The following is a 22,726-nucleotide window of genomic DNA, read 5'->3' as shown; positions in this document are numbered from 1 at the left end:
CTGGGCCCTGATGACCATTGACATCCCCCATCCCCGCTCCCTCATTACCCCCTCCTGACTGATCAGCAAGGCCCCCATCTGCTGGCTATGCCCAGAGGCTTTGGAAGAGTTCTCGGTGGCCACGTCTCTGCAACCTCATCTGACCATCACACACCCCTGTTCCTTGTGCCCCTGTTTCCTGCACCTTGGGGCACGGAGCCATGCTCAAGCCTGCCCCTCCAAACCACCCCTCATGGACAGGTCCCAGGCCTGGCCACTTTTCTATCCTCTGTGACCACCTAGGACTGGCCATACCATCTCTGTGGATGGAAGTGAAGTTCCCAAATGAGAAGGAGACCCAAAGAGAGGCCACAGCTCAGAGATCCCAGGTAAGCCCTAGGTACAGCGGGAACTGTCCAACAGTAGGTGGGGGGCTCCGCCAGTTGTCCCCATCCCCCGCTCCTACTGTTTTCCAAATCAACAGGCCACCAGCAGCCACACTAAACTCATTTCTCTCCAGGGGCTTGACGCTAGGGTTGAACCCTCACTTGGCTTCTCCTTCTTGCATTTCGCTCAGAAAATTCTCTCCAAGTCTTTGGGATCCTTGAGCATCTGGGAACTCTCCATAAGATATGGCACAAGCTTATATCCCCTACTGGGATGTTCTCATCTCACCTACACCAGGCCACCTACCCACAGCTTTAGAGTGCAGTCATAAGAGCCACTGAGGAGCTTCGTGTCACCCACACAGAAGTTACAGGAGCTCACAAGGTCCTCATGTCCCCTCAGAACTTTAAACGGGATCTGAAAAAAAAAAAAAAAGAGAGAGATTGAATGAGTTCAACAGCTTACAAAACACAAGATTAATATCAAAAAATCAATTGTGCTTCTATACACTTGCAATGAACAAACTGGAAAAAAAACTAAAAACAAATTCCATTAAAGGCATCAAAATAGGAATGCATTTAACAAAAAAAAGTGTAAAACTTATACTCTGAAAATTACAGAACATTGTTGGAAGAAACTTTAGAAGACCCAAAGACATGGGAAAGCAGCCCCTATTCATGGATTAGCTATTACCTTACTATTGTTAAGATGAAAATACATTCCAAGATGATCTACAGATTCAGCAGTATCCCCTCAAGATCCTAGCTGACTTCCTTTGCAAAATTGACAAGCAGATCCTAAAACTTACATGGATGCTCAAGGAAAACAAAATAGCCAAAACAATTCTGAAAAAGAACAAAGGTGGAGTACTCACAATTCCCAATTTCAAAATTTACCACACACAAAAAGTGACCGTAGTCAAGACACTGTAGTTACTGGCCAAACAACAGACATAGAGATTGATAGAACAGAATTCAGAATCCAGAAATAAGCCCTCATATTTTAGGTCCCTTGCTTCCTTAACAAGGGTGCCAAGTAGTTAAAACTGGAGAGATTAGTCTTTTCAACAGATCGTGCTGAGACAAATAAAATCCACCTGCAAAAGAATGAAGGTGGGCCATTGCCTCACACCACCTACCAAGGTTAACTCAAGATGGATCAAAGATCTCAATGTGAGAACTAAAACCACAAGGCTCTTAGAAGAACACATAGTTGTAAGTCTTCAGGAACTCACGTTAGGCAGTGGTTTCGACACCACATGCACAGGCGGCGGCAGCAGCAACAATGTGAACCTGGGCATTATCAAAATTTAAAACTTGCTCTTCAGAGGTCACCATCAGGAGGGTGAAAAAACAACCCACACAATGGACGAAAACTTTTGGAAATCATATATCAGATGAGAGATTTTTACCTAGAATACATAAAGAATGCTCAAAACTCAACAATAGAAAATTTGCCCAATTTTAAAATGGGCAAAACATCTGAATAGGCATTTCTCCAAAGACGACATGTCAATGAGCTCTAAGTGCATGGAAATGTGCTCAACATCACTAGCCATTATGAAAATATAAATCACATATAAATTGAGGGGCACCTGGGTGGCTCAGTCAGTTAAGCGTCTGACTTTGGCTCAGGTCATGATCTTAGAGTCCTAGGATGAATCCCCATGTCAGGCTTTGTGCTCAGCGCGGAGTCTGCTTCTCCCTCTCCTTCTGCCCCTCCCCCCACTCTTGTGCTAGCTCTCTCTCAAATAAATAAAATCTTAAAAAAAAAAAAAGACCATATTGAGATACCACCTCATACCCACTAGGACATCTACAATCAAAAAGTAAGATAATAACAACTGCTAGCAAGAATGTGGAGGACTCAGAAGTCCTGGTGGGAATGTAAAATGGTGCAGCCCCTTTGGGATATAATTCAGTAATTCCTCAAAAATTAAAACATATACAAATATATGATCCAGCAACTTCACTCCTAGATGTATACCTAACAGAAATGAAAACATATGGCCACACAAAAATTAGAGCATGGGTGCTCATAGCAGTATTATTCAGAATAATCAAACAAATGGAAACAATCCGAATATACATCCACTGGTGAATGAACAGATAAAATGAGGCATGTTCACATGATGAAACATGACTAGGCCATATGACAGGAATGAAGGACTTCTCATTTCTGGGCTGAAATCAACAACTCTTCCTGGATTCATAAGACAAGTGAGGTCACAGAGCAGACTGCTGCCCCCAAAACTGGAGAGACAGGCAAATACAAAGAATCCCAAATTATAGAGCAGAAATCCAAGAGCAGTAACCTCCATGGGAACCAGGCCCAGGATCGGGAAACCTGACCTGTAACTGACAAGTTGCTGGAGGTGCAGCATGGATAATTTTGAGGGTTAAAAACTCCAGGGGGATCCAGCCATGAGGGGCCCTCACATTCATGTTAGCATTACCTCCAGCAGCGGACCTGGTCCTCACAGTGAAGATCAGAGAAAAATCCCCTCATGCTTCTGGCTGGGAGAGGGGTGGAAAAGAATCACTTTGAAATATTCCACAGCAGCATTGTGTTCTACCTAACAAGCTCGGCTGTCAGGAGAAATTATTTAGCCAGACCATAACCCTGATGGGATTTTATCAGAGCCTAACTGACCCGGGGGAAAGGAAATACCCAACCCTGGCCAGCTCTGGCCTGCCACGTGGGAGGAGGGAAACACCCAGATGGCCACTCTAGCCTTCCAATCCCACTTAACCTCAGAATGGGGGGCAGAGGGTGCAGACTTTAAAAGCACCTGTGAAGTCCACCACCCTGAGGCAGAGGCCCACTAAAAAACTGAGACCTAGTCACAGGACTATAGACCTTCTCTGCCCCCTACACGTTAGCATCACATTACTACAGCTTATTTACAGCTGTTCCTTTTACCCAGTACGTCATGTCTGGCTATCAGGAAAAAAAAAAAAGTACAATCCTAAGAGGCAGAAAACATAGCTTGAAGAGAAAGCGCAAACCTAACAACAAAACCAGACACAGATATGGCAAGGATGTTGGAATTATCAGACCAGGAACTTAAAACACCAGTGGTTAATATGCTAAGGGCTCTAATGAATGTAGTAGACAGTATGCCATGTAAGTAGAGATGGAAATTCAAAGAAAGAACTAAAAAGAAATGCTACAGATCAAAAACACTGTAACAGATAAAGAGTATCTTTGATGTGTTATTAGACTAGACATGGCTAAGGAAAGAATCTCTGAGCTTGAGAATATATCAATAGAAACCTCCAAAACTGAAAAGCAAACAGGAAAAAAAAAGACCTAAAGAAATGGAACAGAATTTGCCAGAACTGTGGGAGAACTACAATGGTGTAATATATGCATAATGAAAATACCAGAAGGAGATGAGAAAAGGGAAGAGAAATATTTGAAACAATAATGATTGAGAAGTCCCCCCAAATTAATTTCAAATGTCAAACCACAGATCTAGGAAGCTCAGAGAACACCAAACAGGATAAATGAAAAAAAAAAATCTACACCTAGGTACATAATTTTAAAGATCCAGAAAATCAAAGATAAAAGGACATTCTTAAAAGAAGCTAGAGGAAAATAATGCCTTACCTATAAAGGAGCAAAGATAAGAATCACATCCACCTTCTCAGAAACCATGCAAATAAGAAGAGACTATAGTGAAATATTTAAAGTATTGGGGGGGGGGCGCCTGGGTGGCTCAGTTGGTTAAGTGACTGCCTTCAGCTCAGGTCATGATCCTGGAGTCCCGGGATCGAGTCCCACATCGGACTTCCTGCTCAGCAGGAAGTCTGCTTCTCTCTCTGACCCTCTTTCCCTCTCGTGCTTTCTATCTCTCATTCTCTCTCTCTCTCAAATAAATAAATAAAATATTTAAAAATAAATAAATAAATAAAATAAAGTATTAGGAGGGGAAAAAACCCACCAACCTAGAAATTTGTATCCTGCAAAGTTATCCTTCAAAAGTGAAGGACAGGGGCACCTGGGTTGCTCAGTCATTAAGCATCTGCCTTCGGCTCAGGTCATGATCCCAGGGTCCTGGGATCGAGCCCCGCATCGGGCTCCCTGCTCAGTGGGGGGTCTGCTTCTCCCACTCCCCCTGCTTATGTTCCCTCTCTCTCTCTGTGTGTCTCTCTCTGTCAAATAAATAAATAAAATCTTTTTTTAAAAAAGTGAAGGACAAATATTTTCTCAGACAAAAAAAATTGAGAAAATTTTGTTACCAATAGATCTGCCTTGCAAGAAATGTTAAAAGTTCTTTAGAGAGGAGGAAAATGATATAGGTCAGAAACTCGGATCTACACAAAGCAAGGAGAGCACCAAAGAAGGAAGAGGTGAAGGTAAAATAAAAACTTTGTTCTTATTCTTAATTGATCTAACAGACAATAGTTTGTTCAAAATAATAATAGCAACAATGTAAAAAATAGCAACAACATATTATATATAACATGTTATATATAATATATATTCTTATAATAACAATATATTATATATTATATAATTAACATGATTATGTATATATTATGTGTACATATATATATATAATCATGTTAATTATACACACACACACACACACACAAATGAATGACACCAATGATACAATGGACATGAGTGAGGAATTAGAAATATTTTATTTTAGGGGCACCTGGGTGGCTCAGTCGTTAAGCATCTGCCTTCAGTTCAGGTCATGATCCCAGGAACTCTCATTCACTGCTGGTGGGGATGCAAAATGGTACAGGTACCTTTGAAGACAGTTTGACGGTGTCTTATAAAACTAAACATATTCTTAACATACAATCCAGCAATCATACTCCTTGGTATTTATCCAGAGGAGTTTAAAACTTATATCCACACAAAAACCTGCACACGGATGTTTTTTACAGCTTTATCCACTATTGCCAGAGCTTGGAAGTAACCTTGAAGAACCTGAAGATGTCCTTCGGTAGATGAATGGATAAATAAACTATGGTACATCCAAATAATGGGATATTATTCAGTGCTAAAAATAAATGAGCTACCAAGCCATGAAAAGACACATGAGTCATGAAAAAACATTCAGGAAACTTAAATTTACATTACTAATGAAAGATTTAGTAGATTCAGTACATTCATTGGTAGATTTCAGATTACTAATGAAATTACTAGTGAAAGAAGCCAGTCTGAAAAGACCACATACTGTATGCATCCAGATAGATGACATTCTGGAAACTATATAGAGACAGTAAAGAGATCAGTGGTTACCAGGGGTTGGGAGGTTTGGAGAGATAACGGGCAGAGCACAGAGGATTTTTAGGACAATGCAACTACTCTGCATGATAACATAATGACTGTACATGTCAGTATACATTTGTCCAAACCCATACAATGTACAACACGCAGAGTGAAACTGTGGACTTTGGGTATCATTGTAGGATCATCAATTGTTTTAAATATTTAATTTAGTGGAGCGTGTTGATAATAAGGCCATGCATGTGTGGAGGTAGGGGATATACAAGAAATCTCTCCATCTTCTGCTCAGCTTTGCTGTGAACCAAAAACTGCTCTAAAGAACAAAGTCTATTTATGATACATATAACATGTATTTATTATACGCAATATATGTACTTTTAAATAAATGAAGTACTAGTACATCCTGCAACATGGATGCACCTCGAAAACATTATACTAAGGAAAAGGAGCCAGTCACAAAGGACCACATGCTGTTTGATTCTCTTTCCAGCAAAGGTCTAGAATAAGCAACTTTATAGGGACAGAGACCAAATCAGTAGTTAGCTAGAGTTGGAGGATGGCTTGAGGAGAAATGGGGACTGACTGCTAATGAGTATGGGGCTTCTTTTCCAGATGATGAAATGTTCTACAGGCTGGTTGCAGATCTCTGCCAATGCGCTAAACCCCACACTTTATATGGGTGAATTGTCTGATATGTGAATTACACCTCAATAAAGCAATATTTTTAAAAGGGAGGGGGATAGAAGGAGCAAGCCTGAAATGGTCTACTGCCCACCCCCCATGGCATGCAGGGGATGTGTGTCGGGCTGGGGTGTGTGTCCGGGATGTGGGGATGCCCGGCTGTGGGAGTGTGAAGAAAGCGAGGGCATGCGGGACACAGGAACCAGGGTTTGGGGCTCTGCCCCAGGGAGTGCGGAGGTGCAGGGACTCTGGATGGGGGGACCCGGCTAGAGTGAGGCAGGCTCAGCAGTAGGTGCAGGGATGAGGGGAGGTGTGAGGACCGGGGTTGCGGGGAGCGCAGGGGTGTGGGGATGCGGGGAAGGAGGCATTCTCCGCCTCCTGGAAGCGCGGAGAGGTGGGACAGGGACTCACCCGGGGTCGCGGCCACCAGGGGAGGTAGGCAAGCCTGGCGGGCGGCGGGCCCCGGGGCATCCAGCAGCCCTGGGGAACCAGCCGCCTCCCCGGGACTCTACCACCTCTGTCGTGGGTGCCCGAACCGCCCCCAGCTCCCCATTTTGCAGCTGCCTCGGTCTCCAGGCCAAACTCCTTGGTCTTTGTTCTCGCCTGGCAAAAACAGAGCTTAATCATGGCCAAACAGACCAGCAGGAACGGGGCGGGGGGCGGGGGGGTGGCGCATCCCTCAACCCCATCATCCTTTCTGGGGACGCCCGTTCCGAGTTTTTTCTGGGCATAGTACTTTTGCGGTTCATTAGGGAAAGGGACCCCGAGACGCTGCGGAGAGACGTTCCAAATACACAGAGTCGTCTTTGGAGGCACTAACAAAAATGGCATATAGAGGACAGTCCAAATTTTGTAAAAACAACAAAAAAAATCAGTTCTTTTTTTACATATATAGCGTTCCTTCCCTTGATCAATAAATATGCATAGACTCGTCAGGCCTTGACCTAGGTACTGCAGAGCTGGCCGGAACCGAGGGGCAAAGACCCCAAGCGGGGAGCGAAAGTCCCCGTAGGCGTGGGCGGGGCGGGGGCTGAACAGGCTCCTACCCACCTCGCCGGGGGGAGGTGGCGCGCGGCCGTCCGACAGCCAGCACGCGGGGCCAGCTCAGGGCCAACTCTGGGCCAGAGACAAGTGAACAGGCTGCTGCGCATGCACCCTGGACCGTGGGGCGCCCTTCCCCGGGGGTGGGGAGGGGGGCAGTACAGGCTGGATGTCCGCAGGTCACAGGGGAGGGGGACAACAGCGAGATAAGCCATTTGCGAAATGGCCCAGAAAGTCATGGTCAGATCTCTGGACTTCATCTTAAATGTGCTCGGAAGCCACAGGGTCGAGACTGGTGTGCGGGGGGAGGGGGTCTTGAGCCAATTATTTTTTAAATATTGTGACACATCCTTGTGTGAGTGTGCATTAAATAAACACCAGGAATGAAACATTATCTCTTGAGAATGTGCTTTAGCAAACCATCTCAAAGACTTCGATGAAATCATCTGGAACATGATTAGTTTTGCATTGTGCACCTTCATTTTATTTATTTTTTTAAGATTTTATTTATTTGACAGAGACAAAGACAGAGACAGTGAGAGCAGGAACACAAGCAGGGGGAGTGGGAGATGGAGAAGCAGGCTTCCCGCTGAGCGGGGAGCCCAATGTGGGACTCGATCCCAGGACTCTGGGATCATGACCAGAGCCAAAGGCAGCCGCTTAACGACTGAGCCAGCCAGGCGCCCCCACCTTCGTTTTAAAGGATCATTTGTTAACATTTTCATTGAGCTACACAGCCACGTTAACCAGAGTGTATTGTTTTCAGTCATTGGTCCCCTCTGTTTATTCTAAACCGCTCTTTGTTTTACTGAAGTTCTTCATTTGGATTTTTTTAAAGATTTTATTTATTTATTTATTTGAGATAGAGTGAGTGAGAGTGAGTGAGGGAGAGAGCATGGGGGGGGGGCAGAGGGAGATTTTTTTTCTTTTTTTCTGTTTGCTGGAGTGCTCCCCTGAGTAACTTTGTGCTCAAAGAGAAGCATCATTTCTGAGTTTTTGCAGGTCTGAAGAAAACGTCTTTCTGTTGCCTTTGTTGGGGATCTGCAATTTGGCCAGGTAGAGAATTCTTAGGTCAGAAACTTTCCTCTGGGAGAAGTTACAGACCTTCTCAACTTCTGTCATCTTCATGGGTCATAAAAACTTTAGGTCAAAAAAAATCATACGCCACCTGAATGTGCATCCACAGGAGGCTGGTTAAAGTAACCAGAAGATGGCCACCCAGTGGGATACTACTGGTAAAAAAGAACAAGGAAGTTGCTTCTTTATGATATGGAAAGATCTCTAAAATACGCTAAGTAAAAAATTTAAAACTAGGTGCATAAGGGGTCTAAGGTATGCTTCCATTTATGTAAAAAAAGGGGGGATATATACATGTATGTGCTGGGAAATGCATAATTTATCTCTATAAGGATACAGAAGAAACTAGAAACATTTCTTGCCTCTGTAGAGAAGAAATGGGGCAGTGGGGACAAAGTTGCTATGCTAGGGAGACCTATTAAAAAAAAAAAGCAGAACATTTTAAATCTATTGAATTTGAATCTTGGGGATGTTCTATTGAAAATTTCTGTGCTCTCCTCTAATTTTACTTTAAAAAAAATCAGGGGCTCCTGGGTGGCTCAGATGGTTAAGCATACCCCCGGGTCAGTGAAGGAGCCCTCCGTACCCATGAAAGAGTTTGCTGAGTCTTTGGCTCAGGTCATGATCCCAGAGTTCTGGGATTGAGCCCCATGTTGGGCTCCTGGCTCAGCGGGGAACCTGCTTCTCCCTCTCCCTCTGCTTCTCCCCCTGCTCATGCTCTCTCTCTCTGTATCTCTGTGTCTCAAATGAATAAATAAAATCTTTAAAAAAATTTTTACTTAAAAAAAATCAGAATAAATATCATGACTAAAAGCACTGACACACACTTTGCTGGAAGAGATCACAGAGCCAATCAGCAATCCCCGTTGTGGGCTCTGCTCCCAGGTGTTCTGAGGGCTGGCCAGGAAGTCAAGCATCTCAGGCTAATCGCAGGCTTTTCCGTCTGTGGTCTTTGCTCCTTCCCTTGCAACTCAGGCATTCACTAAAGATGGGCTATATTTGCCTGCAATCTTGCATTGAACTGGACTGGCTCTTTCCAAGGGAGCACCACCCTCTTCCTCAGCCCAGGGAGACTGTCACTGTTTGCTTCTCTTTCTTTCCTACCCCTGCTCCCTCTTCCTCTCCAACACCTCCTCTGTGTAGATCGGTTCTTCTGGATCTCTCCGGCACACATTACCTTTTCTCTCAAGATCATCGATCCTTTACATTTGTTCTTTGGGTCTCAGAGTATCCCATGAGCTTTGTTTTCTAATTTTCTGTTTCAGTTCTCCGCTCTGATTTTAAAGCCTCCGTGGAGGATTTTGGTTAGGAAATCTTTCTTCATCCCCAGGAATTCTCTCCGTTCACAGATTATTTCCTACTCCCAGCCACCAGCCTTTGTTTTAATGCGATGTCTCTCAAGTATCACAGAGAAGACAAAGTAGTGTTGATAGGGGTTTTGGGGGGGGGGTTGTTTTGTATTTTTTTGTTTTTCTTTTCATTCTTCTAGGTTTTCTGTTGCTTCTGGAGCAAACTGTTTCATGGGTACGGAGGGCTCCTTCACTGACCCTAGAGTATGCACTTGGGGATGTCACCTGGGGACGTTTGGGAGGCTCGGCCAGAAGTCAGTCTGGGTGGGGTCAGGATCCCCCACTTTGAAACACTGTCCTCCCCCAGGACAGCCTTGTTTTCCCAGAGACAGCAGCCCAGTGGCTTCACTCGGGGGGCCCTGGCAAAACCAAGTGGCTCCCCACGGCTCTCCTTAGCCCGCTCACTGCGACCTCCCCACGTACCGGGTTCAAGTCTGCGTTCCTCACCCCCACCCCCGTAGTCTGACCTTGGAGAGGGTTTCCTGGTCGCCCCAGAACTTCTTCTCAGGCTTCGGGTGCTCCTGGGGTGGTGGTGAGTCCTTGCTGACCTCCAGGGGGTCAAAGGGAGCCAGCAGCGGGTCCTGGTGTGCCTCCAACGTCGACAGCCTGAAGCGGCCATAGGCCCTGATCAGAGCCACATCGGGCAGTTTATGGAACAGTTGCTCAAGGTCGCTGGAGAGGATGGAGGGCAGCTGCACGCTACGCAGCTGGGACACTGTCTTCCCGTCCTCGTCCAGGCATTCTGGGGAGCAGGGGGCGCACGGCGGCTGGGAGGCCATCTCGGAGCCTGGCCTGCTGGTGGCCGGCACCCAGCACCCAGGCCGGGCAGCGAACGGTGGCCGGCACCCAGCACCCGGGCGCAGCCGCGAACGGTGGCCCCGCGCGCCTGCGCCCTGCGGCCGCTTCCGGGGGCTCACGTGCCCTCCGCGGGCGCTGCGATCTCCCTGTCTCCGCTCCACGCGGGGCGCGCTTACTCCCAGAAACACTGGGCTTGAGCCCTGGGCACAAAAGGACTGAGGCCAAGCGGGCGAAACCAGCAGCCCCATCCCCGCGGCCTCCTTTTGGGTCATCCTGGCTCCCTCTCCCAGGACGATTTCTGTGTGCCCTCTACCTGTGCGGGGGCTCCTGGCCAACCGACTCGTGTCAACAACAGAGAAATGGTCACTGAGTTACAGAATGGGCCCTGGATGAATTCAGATGCAGCTGTCGGGAGTGGGGACACACAATATATAAGAGCATGAAGAAAATACCTGTCACAATGTCAATGACAGAGAACGAATGTCACCTCTAGTCGGGAAGCAGCCCCACCGATAGAAAAAGACTGGGTGGGGGGACGCCTGGGTGGCTCAGTCGGTTAAGCGTCTGCCTTCGGCTCCGGTTATGATCCCAGGGTCCTAGGATGAGTCCCCAGTCGGGCTCCCTGCTCAGCAGGGAGCCTGCTTCTCCCTCTCCCTCTGTAGCTCTCCCTGCCTGTGCTCTCTCTCGCTCGCTCTAATAAATAAAATCTTAAAAAAAAAAAAAAAAAAAGATGGGTGGATATTCCCAAATACTAAGGGTTATCATCTCTGGATGGTAGAAGTAGAAGTGGTTTTCTTCCTTATTTCTACTTTGGAAATCCTTCTGATCTTTCTATGCTGTCACTCTGAACCCCTGCAACTTTTCTCAAAGGTCTCATCAGTGATGATGATGCAGCTCCTGAGCGGGGAACCAGGGCTGCAGAGCAAGGACCTGGAGCCTGTGTGACCTGGGCTGTGGGTGCACACTCTCCGGCGCTTGGTCTCAGAAACTGTCTGGGACACTTTGGTGACATCCACCCTAAAAGGCTGAGGCCACCTGCTAGGATCCTGGCACTGGACCGCCCATTGGGCTCCTGGCCACCACCATGCACCAGGAGAGGCAGGAGCCCAGTGCCTGAGGAATGGGGAAACCACCACTTCCTTCACTCTTACAAGTCCTTAATTAAGTCCAATTGTCCTTATCTGGCCTCGGCTTTCTTCATGAGCAAAATCAGAGAAAACATTTCACTTTTCATTTCTTTTCAAAAGTTTCAGGAAATAAAAAATCAAGAAGAAAATAGAAAAATTCCATTTTAATTAAACTGTACAGTCTGAATTGTTTCCTCTGACACTAACCGAAGTTAAAAAGAGAAATCAATTCCTACAACCTTCCAAGGCAGCCTTTGAAATGTCAAGGTTTTAAAAATTATTTTACAGCATGAATTTACATATAAATACAATCTGTACAGGGTATTAAGCGAGCAGTCGATGAGCTTCCATCATGGAGGAGACCTGGGACTGGGAAAGGCCAGGGTAGAATTCAATTACTGCCTCCTTAGTGGAAGACTTTTCAGCCTGGAAAAGGAAATAAAGGAGAAAGAAGGACAATTAGGTAAGAACTGGAAAGCCAGACAGCTCCGTGGGAGCTGAGTATGCCAGACCTCCCCAAGTCCCAGGGGCACACGTGTACCCACAGAGCACAGAGGATGACTGCAAACTATGAAAGCATCATTTAATCTGCCTTCTTAATATGCTTCTCTGTGGCCCCTACCGGGAGACTCACACTCCACACCTCATATTAGGACCTGTTTATAAAAGCAAGTTCTAATCCTGGTTTCACCTATCTCATGTAGGAGCACTGGGAAGGAACTGAAAACAAAACAAAACAAACATGTTTGTTCCAGGGCCAAAAGCTCCTAAGCTGACAGTCTTAAATCTCGGCTTCAAGGGCACAAGGGCATTCATCGAGTAGAGCTGGGCCACACTGCCTCTAGATCCTTGCTCAACAGCCCCAAAGTGGAAAACCAGATGTCCCCAACAACAGAAGAGATGAATACTCTGTGATCCCATAAAGGGTTACTCCACAGCAATGAGGGCAAGCCAGCTGCTGCTGCCAGAATCATGTGGCCGATGCGAGAGTCCTTCTCCATGGTTCCTTTAAGTAAAGCCCAAGCGCTAATCAATGGTGACAGAGGCCAGCAGAGGGGTTACCTGTGGGAATGGGGGTAGCCAGGCTAAGTGGGAGGAGACATGAGTGGCTGTGGGGTGCTGGGGTATCCCTTGATCGGGCAGCAAGAATGCACGGAGCTGGAAGCTTATGGTCTGTGTGCATATACATACGTGTGTGCACTACAGCGTTTACTAAACCATATGATTCTTTGTCTATGAAATTCTAGAATGGGCAAGACAAACTGATAGAGACAGGAGGTAGACCGGTGTCTCGGGAGAAGGGGGTGGAGGCAGCTGACTGCGATTGCACCAGAACCAAACTGCATGGTCCCAGAAGAAAAGTACCAGGGCCCTTACCAAGAGTGACATTCCAAGCCAGGTGCTGGGAATGCAAACGAGCCCCTGTAGTCGTGAGCCTCCTGCCACCCCTCCTAGGAGATGGGTGCAGACAGGCAATGCACAGAGGGGAGCGAGACACAGAGGATGGAGGGCCCTCCAGGCTCCCAGAGGAGAACCTAGGAGACTCGGGGTGAGGAGCGGTGGGACTACACCTGTAGCAACCACAAGTGTCAGATAAGGGCACTCCACACTTCTGACCCTCCCTTCCTTGAAGAGAGGTGCTCTCGTGGGTGCAAGAACCCCTCCAGCCCTCTTCCTAGGCAAGGATGTACATACGTGTGCACGCAGGGAAACCCAAAGGCCTGAGGACAACATTTTAACATCAACAGCACCACCTGTATACACTGTTCTGCAGCTTTGGGTCTCTTGATGGTAAGTTTTAGATCCAATCAGTGCACAGCTGTGTGCCCATGTTTTCCGACTGCTGCACGGTGCCCACAGCAAGCCCCTGCTCCAGCCCTCCCACCGCGCCCTCCAAATGGGCACTGACGGGCTTCCCCAGCAGGAACGACTCATCAGATGGCCCCAAATGCTCAAGGGTGAGGGCCTCAGGTGTTGGTGAGGTTCTGTGGGCCTGGCCACGTGACCTAACTTCCCTGTCCCACCTATAAAGACGAGGGGCCCCAGGTGTCTGCCTCACAGGGGTGCATGTGGATGAAATGAGCCATGCCTGGGGTATGCTCCTCCCCCGCCCCCCCCATCATACTGGTGTGCAGGAGGACAGGGAAACAGGAGTGGGCACAGCCACTTCAGGAGGCTCGGGATGAAACTGAAATGCTCAACTCCTTTGTATTTTTGAATCATGAGATGTATTGTCCATTCTGAAGAAGTAAATGGAAAAGAATAAGGGGTGGCACTTGTATTTCCAGATGGCAAGATATGCTTACAAGGCCAGAGTAATTAAAACAGGGTGGACAGAACAGTACCAAATGGCTAAGAAACCAAAGAGGGGCGCCTGGGTGGCTCAGTGGGTTAAGTGTCTGCCTTCAGCTCAGGTCATGATCCCGGAGTCCTGGGATTGAACCTTGCATTGGGCTCCATGCTTAGCAGGGAGTCAGCTTCTCCCTCTCCCTCTGCTCCTCCCCCTACTCATGCTCTCTCATGCTCTTTCTCAAAAAAAATAAATAAAAAGAAAGAAAGAAAGAAACCAGAGTGAAGGGGCGCCTGGGTGGCTCAGTGGGTTGGGCGACTGCCTTCGGCTCAGGTCATGATCCTGGAGTCCCGGGATCGAGTCCCGTGTCAGGCTCCCTGCTCAGCAGGGAGTCTGCTTCTCCCTCTGACTCTCCCCCCCATGCTCTCTCTCTCTCACTCTCTCTCTCAAATAAATAAATAAATAAATAATATTAAAAAGAAAAGAAAAGAAAAGAAACCAGAGTGAAGAATGGAGGAGCAGGCCCGCACAGGGACTGCGGACATGACCAAGCTACTCTACCTTTAATGAGCCAGTTCGGCGCGTAGGGCTGACATAAAGGGCTCACCCCTGCCTCTCCCCCTTCATCCTGGGCCCGCAGCTGGACTTCCCCTTCCCAGCCCCGTGGTGACCAGGCCATGGCAGCAGTGAAGACCGTGACATCCAGGCAGGACCACAACCACCCCCGATGCCATCCTCCACCCATCCCCTCCTAGGAGGGCCGTGCACTGAAGCAGAACAAACTGGGGTCCTGAGTACCTTTCTTGATTTTCTTTTCTTTTTTCTAATTAATTTATTTATTCATTTTAATTTAAAATATTAATTTATTTTAAGTACTCTCTACATCCAACATGGGGCTCAAACTCACCAAAAAATCCAAACAGATTAAACAAAAACAAAACTATAAAAGCAGAATAGCTCATAAACATATATAAACTCTTGGGTTAGGGAAGACCTTTAGGAGACAAAATTATAAAACATACCCTGCCCAACCATTAGTAAAACTGAGGGCACCAAAAATTAGAGCTTCTGTACAACAAAGATAATTAAAAGTCACATGATAGGTAACACACTAAAACACAAGGGATTCATATCCAGAATTATCCTTTTTTAATTCCTAAAAATCAGCAAAATACTACCTTACTTGACTGAAACAAGTAAAACAAACAATGTAACAGAAAACAGAACACTGTGCAAAGAATGTGAGCAAGCTACTCAGAAGCGAGCACATAGGCAAAGGCTGTCCTCCAGCCACTCAACCTCATTACTAGTCCGAGAAATACAAATTAAAAGTGAGATGCCATTCTTCGCCCATCATGCTGACAAACATTTCTGAACTGTTTGTAGCTGATGTAGTAACAAGGTGAAATGGATACAGACACTTCCAGAAATAATTTGGCAGTATTTCTTCATTCTACATGTTCATAATCCATAGATTTATGCTACATAAAATTGTACTATTTATTTTTAAAATGTGCAACAAAACGTGTGTGTACATATGGTGTGTGTGTGTGTGTATAAGAATGACTGAACAAAAAAGTCTTAAAAGTTACACACGAAGCTGACGGCAGAGGTTGCTGGAGAGAGAGGTTTGGAAACTGCTCGAGGACCACTTGAAGCTTTCTCTGTAAGGTTTGAATTTTCACAATGATAATATATTCACATATTACTTGTGTAGTAAAAAATGAACTTCTAAAAAGCCTAGTCAATATATACATTTATCACTTCTGACATCTGCCTCTCAGCAACTACATCAAGATTCCCACAAGCCTCTGGAGGGCGTCCGGAAACCACCGTGCCCCACCCCCTACCTTCTGAGCAGCTCCTGGGGTGACAGGTCTGCAGGACCCTCGTCATCGCTCTGGCTGTCGCTGCTGTCTGCATTCTCAGAACTACTACTCTTCTCCGATTTTTTATTCTTTTGCTTGCCTTTGTGTTTGTGCTTCCGGTGCTTCCTTTTCTGAAAAAGAATAGTGAGGCGAGGCGGGGTGTGGGGGGGGCCAATGGGCGTTTCCCTTCCCGATTCCTATGATGACAGGCTAAGGAAGCATTTGGTTGCTGGGCTCATTCAAACACAAAGACAAAACACCTCATTTGGAACGAGCCTCCTATGGGACAGCCCAGGGCACACAGCTGTGCACACTCTCCGCCCCACACACCCTCTGAGGACTCCTCCCGCGCAGACACAGCAGAACCAGGCAGATGCGGGCAGCATGCCATCTTGCCACTTAGCCCCCATCTTAACCCAGGTGAGCCCTGCCACCTCCCATGAGCTCAACGGTCCATGTCGTTAGGCATATGTGATCAACTACCTATCAGGATGACAAGGACGGTGGAAAAGCACAACAAAGAAACAAGTAGAAGATCCGAGAAGAGCAGATACATTGGTGAGAAACAAATGAATTTGGTTTTCAACCTGGCAGCACATTTTTTCCCTGTCACCACAACAGAACTTTCATCATCTTCCAAGCTCAGGAATCCTTTCTTTCAGGTACACCTTCCAAGCTCATGAATCCTTTCTTTCAGGTAGCCAATTATGGAGCTGTTTGTCATCCATTCCACCACTGCCCAGAGCACTCTGGGACCCAACACTCACATTAACCGAATTAAAAGCTTGTGCCATCACTGGATACACACGGATCATGAGATTGGGGCTGTCAGGGTGAGAGCACACACTACTCCTTCAAGTTTCCCTTACCTCAAGTAGCAAGCTATGGACCCAAATCTGTGTTTGTAATGATGACAAAAGTTGTAGAGAAAAAATGTTCAAAACAGTATCTTCATCTAATATTGAATGAATAGCCAATTAATACTATTCTATTATTTAATATTCAACCATTACTCTAAAGTATTTCAATGTCCTTTTTGCCTACTTTTTAATGTTCACAAATAAAAACTGTTCTAAGTACAACTGAGTAATTAAAATATTCTGTCTGAAAGTTCTTGAAAATTGAAGGCTTATATGAATGTCAACATTTCTGCCAAGGTGTGCAGAGGCCCACGTGCCCCGAGGGGGGCGGGGCTTGTCTGCAGGACAGAAGCAAGGACACCAGAGCCTGCATCCGGTCCCGGGACACCTAGAAGGTACTCACCTTCTCTTTCCTCCGTCTGTGCTCCTTCTTGGTCTTGTGTTTTTCTTTGTTCTTTTTATGTTTCTCTTTGTGAGGCGCCTCAAGTGTCTGACGAAGATCTGAAAGGCAAATGTAACGCAAATGTAACACACACGTAACACACACGTGAACTGCTAGGTTAAAGGAAGACTAAATTACTGAACTGGGAACTGTTGATGTAGGTGGAATGTTTAACATTAGGGTGGAACTCCTGCCCTGCCTCACTGATAAGCAGATTAGCATGTCACCTGGTAGCTCTATATTTAGAAACTGCCAGAAACCTCAATACTGGACCTGTGTGATCCAGCCAGTATCTTGCCACTGCCTTATCGGCTAGATGAGTCAGATGAAGATAAAAGTGGACCAGATTGCACAAGCCTTTTGCAATTTAATATCCTCGGGCAAGCTCAGAGGCGGACCAGAGTCTGAACCTCAGCTGAGGTTGCCAGCAGGGGTTCATTGCTCAACTTCTCCAAGCCTCAGTCCCCACATCTATGAATAGAGACAGTAAGACTCCCTGTTCTCTCAGGGCCATAGAGGACTGGATGGAACCAGGCACGTGAATCCCATAGCCTAGAATCTGGCACATAAATGTCAACTCCTCCCTTTATGAAAGCACATTATACATGAATTTGTCTTATAAACTGAAACCCTAGAAAACTAGCATCAAAACAACACAATGTATGTCGCCATTAAAAATGACCAAACAAGTGGCATATGCCTGAATTCTCCACCTCCAAATGCTGAACAAAATGTTTTCATAGGGCATTAACTTCCAGGTAACCAAATCAGCAAAAATTAACAACAGTAGAAGCAGGGTAGATCATCAGCTTTTTCCACCTAAGGGAGAGGTGTTTCAGAAGCATGGATATTTCCAAACCCAGGGAACAGGTGCCTGTAACTCTCCAGTCCCATCATTTGGTCAGGTATTTTAAAATCTGACCCCCCCCAACTTTTTTTTTTAATGCTCGTTTTTGAAAAACCATCTCCCCTTGATAACCCATAGACAAAATTAAGTAATTAACTATTACAAGGCTATCAAAGATGGTCTGAGAAATGGGCATAAATAACTTCGCTTTTAGATGCTGAAATACTTATTTTAAGCTGAAGATCTGAACAACTAAAGCAAATCAGAAATATATTCACTGCAATTTTTCAAAACCTCACACTTTTTTTATCACCTCTTTGAAGACTGGCTTCACTAACCAAAACAATATTTTTATGTGGGTGCTATAGGAAACTATCAGGGAAATAATAGAATTATGTCATCTATGTACCTGGGCCAGGTTATCAGGTGTTTGCTAACCTGGCCTTCAAGGAGAGGATAGGCCAGTCTAAACATTTTAACGAGATGTCAATTTGAGATGTTGCTGACTGACACTGGGGGAGGATGGACTGCGTTTACTTCTGAAAGAATTACTTTTACTTTATTTGCTACATTAGCCAAACTATAAAAAAGTCTCCGAATACCTTTCTCCCTGCAATTCCTCACCCAACCCGGTGTCCTAGATTTTTTAATTTTTTTATTTCTCAAAGTGACATCTGAGACGCTCAGGACTCTACTGTACGTATCTAAGTGTTAGAAAGAAAAAGAAGTTGCAAGGTCTCGGAGGCTATAAAGCAACCACTATCATTTAGGCACTCTGTGGAAGCGATGAGATTCAAAATGTGGCTAAGAACAAATAAACCAGAAACAGATGTATATACAGCGACCCCTGAACAACACGAGTCTACACAGAGCCACTATGTGTGAATTTTTTTCAATAAGCACAGTACTGTACATGTATTTTCACTTCCTTGTGATTTTCTTAACAACATTTGCTTTTCTCTAGCTTACTTTACTGTAAGAATACAGTACATAATACATATAACATACGTAAGAAGTGTTAACCAATTGTGTATGTGATGGGTAAGGAATCTGGTCCACAGTAGGCTATTAGTAATTAAGTTTTGGGGGAAGTCAAAAGTTATATGCAGATTTTCGACTGTGCATGGTGTTGGCACCCCTAACTCCTGCCTTGCTCAAGGGTCAACTGTATGTATGTGGTTGACCTCGTGTTGCATTAGACAGGTAGAGGTGATAAGACGGTTAGAGTTGTCACAGCTCAGGGGAGACACTGGTGCTGATGCAAATGGGTGAACCAACGAGCTCTCAACTCACTAGGGCAGAAGACAGGAGGCAGCCGTGGGCCGAAGGGTTCTCTTTCATCTATCTGCAGCTTTTGTATCGGGAATGAAGGTACGGGCTCCTGGGGTGCCGGCTCTCTAGCTGAAAAACACCAGAGTATTAATTCTATTTATATTAATAGTAAATAATATTATACTAATACTAACGTGTTTGATTCTTTAATTAATACCTGTTGCCACCAGATAATGCGTGCTTTTCTTCACCACTTTGCTTAACTAGCTCACGCCAGGCGCTAAGGATACAGCAGTGAGCATGTAAACCTGACCTCCAACCTCGTGGACATCTGAGCTGGGAAGTCAGTCACACGGGGTATCTGCAACCAAGTGCACCAAGGGCTGCAACACAGGGGTGTGTATAGCACGTGCTCGGGATCACCTCACTGAGACCTGAAGGGTTGAAAGATGTCTTCAAGGAAAGATATCCTCTGAGAAGAAGAAAAACTTAACAACAGGGATCTAAGACTATGTCCCAGCTCAGAAAGTTTAATTTCACTCTAAATAAATTATCAAAGAAGGGAAAAGCTGAATATAAACAAATTACCATATTCGCAGTAATAATCTCGTTTTTTAAAGAGAGGACTATGTCTTCAGAGAGTGGAAAGAAAAATGCAAAAAGTATGGGAAAATATGCATCAAAATATTAACAATGTTTATCTCAGGGAAGTGGGATTCCAAGGGACTTAAGCTTTCTACATTTCTATATTTTTAAACTTTAACAATTCAAGTATATATCACTTTGAAATAAAAAATAAGTTGGGTGGCTTTTTTCCCCACAGAAATAGGAAATAGGCATTTATGAATCATCTAAGAATAAACAATATTTTATATCTCTTTGCATTTTTTTGGCTAAAGACACTAAAAATATTATACCCAAGTCCACCACAGACTGACAGGGATCACAGACCACCCAAAGGCTGAGATGGAAAATTCTGTCCACCCACCCAAGCATCTGAAAAGTCTCTGACGCTTGCAAGCGCCGAAGGGCCTCCTTTTCTGTGCCAAAACTCCTGGCTCGGGGAAGAGCCCCTGTATACCTCAGGACCAAATGTTGCCAATAATCCTAGCACCTCATCATCAACCAGGTCAAAAAAAAAAAAAAAAAATCTATTTTTTAAACAATAAATTTACTAGTTTTAAATTCTTCTCAACTAGGGCAAGGAAAATCAATATTATCAAACACAGCTATCCTAAAAATACACCAGAAATTTATATCTGATGCCACAATTAAAAATATAAAAGATTAAAACATCATTGCTTGCTAATTATCCTGGGTTAGAACTGCACACTAACGTGATGTGATGAGCACTGGGTGTTACACGCAACTGAGAAATTGTTGACGCTACCCGAGAGTAATGATGTACCATGTTGGCTAACTGAACTTAAATTAAAAAAAAAAAAAAAAAGAACTGCACACTAAACAAAGAAGCAGCTTCTCTAGAGACATCCTCATTTTCTTCTTTAGATCCCCAAATCTAAAGTATCCACGTACTGTGTGCCACAGATGAGGTTTCCACTGAGTCAGTCTCTTGGGAGCTTTTGAAGCCAGCCTCCCCAGGATCTGCCTGATCATCCTCGCTGTCACCTTGCTCATCCTCAGAGGATGAGGACTTCTCATCAGACGAACTGGCAAAGATGGCCTTAAACAAGTCCATGGATGGACGGCTGCCTTCTCCTTCAGTCTGTGAATCCTCACCTTTGCTTATATTCTGTATTAACAATGAAATAAGAGTCAGGAATGAAGAAGTAAAGGTGAGGGGAGCCAGACGTTCTAGAAAGACAGAGACACACACGTTTATGCTCAGGTACATGGGTTCCCCACCCACGCGCTGCCTAGCTAAACAATGACCGCTCACATGGCATTTATTCTTCTGATGTTTCTGATTCAACCACTGCAGAACGAGCCAACTGGTAGAAGCAGCCAAAGACTCTCCTGGAGACGGGTCATTCATCAGAATGGCAAAGGAACCACAAAAATGCAGTGGGAACTAGCACAGTACCTCTGTCCTGTTCTCAAGAGTCTATCGAGCCTTCAAAGGACCAAGATGAGAGGTTAATGAAGGCAGCCTACTCATATAAAATGCTGCGGAGAAAACAGGGGCTCCGCACGGAGGGGAGGGCGCGGGGAGCCCGTGCATTCCATGGTCAAGGAACTTCCCTTCACAACTACACGTCGCTAGTCCTACAGGAAGCCCAGCTGTGGACAACCAGATTCGCCGAACAGACAGGCAGTAACGTTGTACAAACTCAATTAAATAAACAAGGAGCAAAGGCATGAAGAAGACACGACTCCTCCCCACCAGCAGCTTCTCCCCAGATGGGCGTGGGGTAATCTGATGTGCTAAGTGCAAACAGCCATGATGAGACAGAGAGCCCCGGGACTGGCCTCGATCAGAATCCACTCCGGTCCTTCCACTGTACCCCTGAAGAACCCGGGTCAGAGACACGAGGATGCACTCACGGTGCGAATTCGAATTCGTGCCAAGGAGGTGGGTCTGGACTCTACCACTGGTTCTCCTCACTCTCAGCGGGGTCACTCCCCATACCCTATCACCTCCGTTTCTGGAGCAGAGTTACAAATACCCACAGGAGGAAAACTGGTACAAGACAGTGACATTTGTAGTTTTAAAGTAAACTCTCTTCACAGAAAAAAATTAAAGAAGTAAAGTACACCATTCCCTACTAAAAATAACTGGGGCACCTTGGAGAAAGGACTGATTCCAGAGCTGGGGCTGAATAAACACAAAGATACGCCCAGACATCACTGTGCCCAGAGAGCAAAGACAAGCTTACAGAGTAAGAGGAACATCCCAAAAAAACACAGAAGCCAACCTCCTGAAGGAGCTCCAGCCAGCCAAACTAAGACCATTTGAACATTAAAATAAATAAGGGTAATACTGAGTTAGTCCTTAAATAAAACAGGAAACCATGGGTCCACAGTTTGATGAGGAACAAGATATGTATATATTTCAGAGCTCCTTGATAGTCATTAAAATAATTAAGTATGGGGCGCCTGGGTGGCTCAGTCGTTAAGCATCTGCCTTCGGCTCAGGTCATGATCCCAGGGTCCTGGGATCAAGCCCCACACTGGGCTCCCTGCTCTGCGGGAAGCCTGCTTCTCCCACTCCCTCTCCCCCTGCTTGTGTTCCTGCTCTCGCTATCTCTCTGTCAAATAAATAAATAAAATCTTTAAAAAATAAATAAATAAAAAATAAAATAAAATAGTTAAGTAAAAATTAGTGATAAATTAATAAATAAAAGTACTTACTAAGTACAGAGGGCAAAAAAACTAACTTCACAACAGAAAAGACTGGCAGATACCACCTTACTCAAGTGACCAAAGTGAACACCAGCAACGGGACAAGTGGACGCCGTGCACCGCCTGACAGCATGCAGCGAGAGCCCAGCCGTAGC

General features: G+C 45.4%; 2 protein-coding genes across 3 annotated transcripts in view; both read right to left on the bottom strand.

The window, feature by feature from the left end:
- The window catches only part of WDR88 (WD repeat domain 88), a 42,147-nt gene extending 31,337 nt beyond the window's left edge, over nt 1-10,810 (bottom strand). The window contains exons 1-2 of the mRNA XM_028123667.2: nt 10,232-10,810; nt 673-783 (exon numbers count right to left, since the gene is read on the bottom strand). Of these exons, the coding sequence (XP_027979468.2) occupies nt 673-783; nt 10,232-10,810 (690 nt within the window). The remainder of the gene's footprint in view (nt 1-672; nt 784-10,231) is intronic.
- A 1,028-nt stretch (nt 10,811-11,838) lies between these two features.
- Nucleotides 11,839-22,726, bottom strand: part of GPATCH1 (G-patch domain containing 1) — a 42,994-nt gene continuing 32,106 nt past the window's right edge. For both annotated transcript variants that reach the window (XM_088027563.1, XM_028123684.2), the window contains exons 16-20: nt 20,805-21,021; nt 19,290-19,397; nt 17,111-17,208; nt 15,830-15,978; nt 11,839-12,115 (exon numbers count right to left, since the gene is read on the bottom strand). In XM_088027563.1, coding sequence (XP_087883689.1) covers nt 12,085-12,115; nt 15,830-15,978; nt 17,111-17,208; nt 19,290-19,397; nt 20,805-21,021 — 603 coding nt within the window. In that variant the 3' untranslated portion in view covers nt 11,839-12,084. The remainder of the gene's footprint in view (nt 12,116-15,829; nt 15,979-17,110; nt 17,209-19,289; nt 19,398-20,804; nt 21,022-22,726) is intronic.

The sequence above is a fragment of the Eumetopias jubatus genome, unplaced genomic scaffold (assembly GCF_037043125.1).
Source record: "Eumetopias jubatus isolate StellerSeaLion01/CBP00866 unplaced genomic scaffold, mEumJub1_p1.0 scaffold_10, whole genome shotgun sequence".
NCBI lineage: Eukaryota > Metazoa > Chordata > Mammalia > Carnivora > Otariidae > Eumetopias > Eumetopias jubatus.
This window is presented reverse-complemented; position numbering and strand designations above follow the sequence as displayed.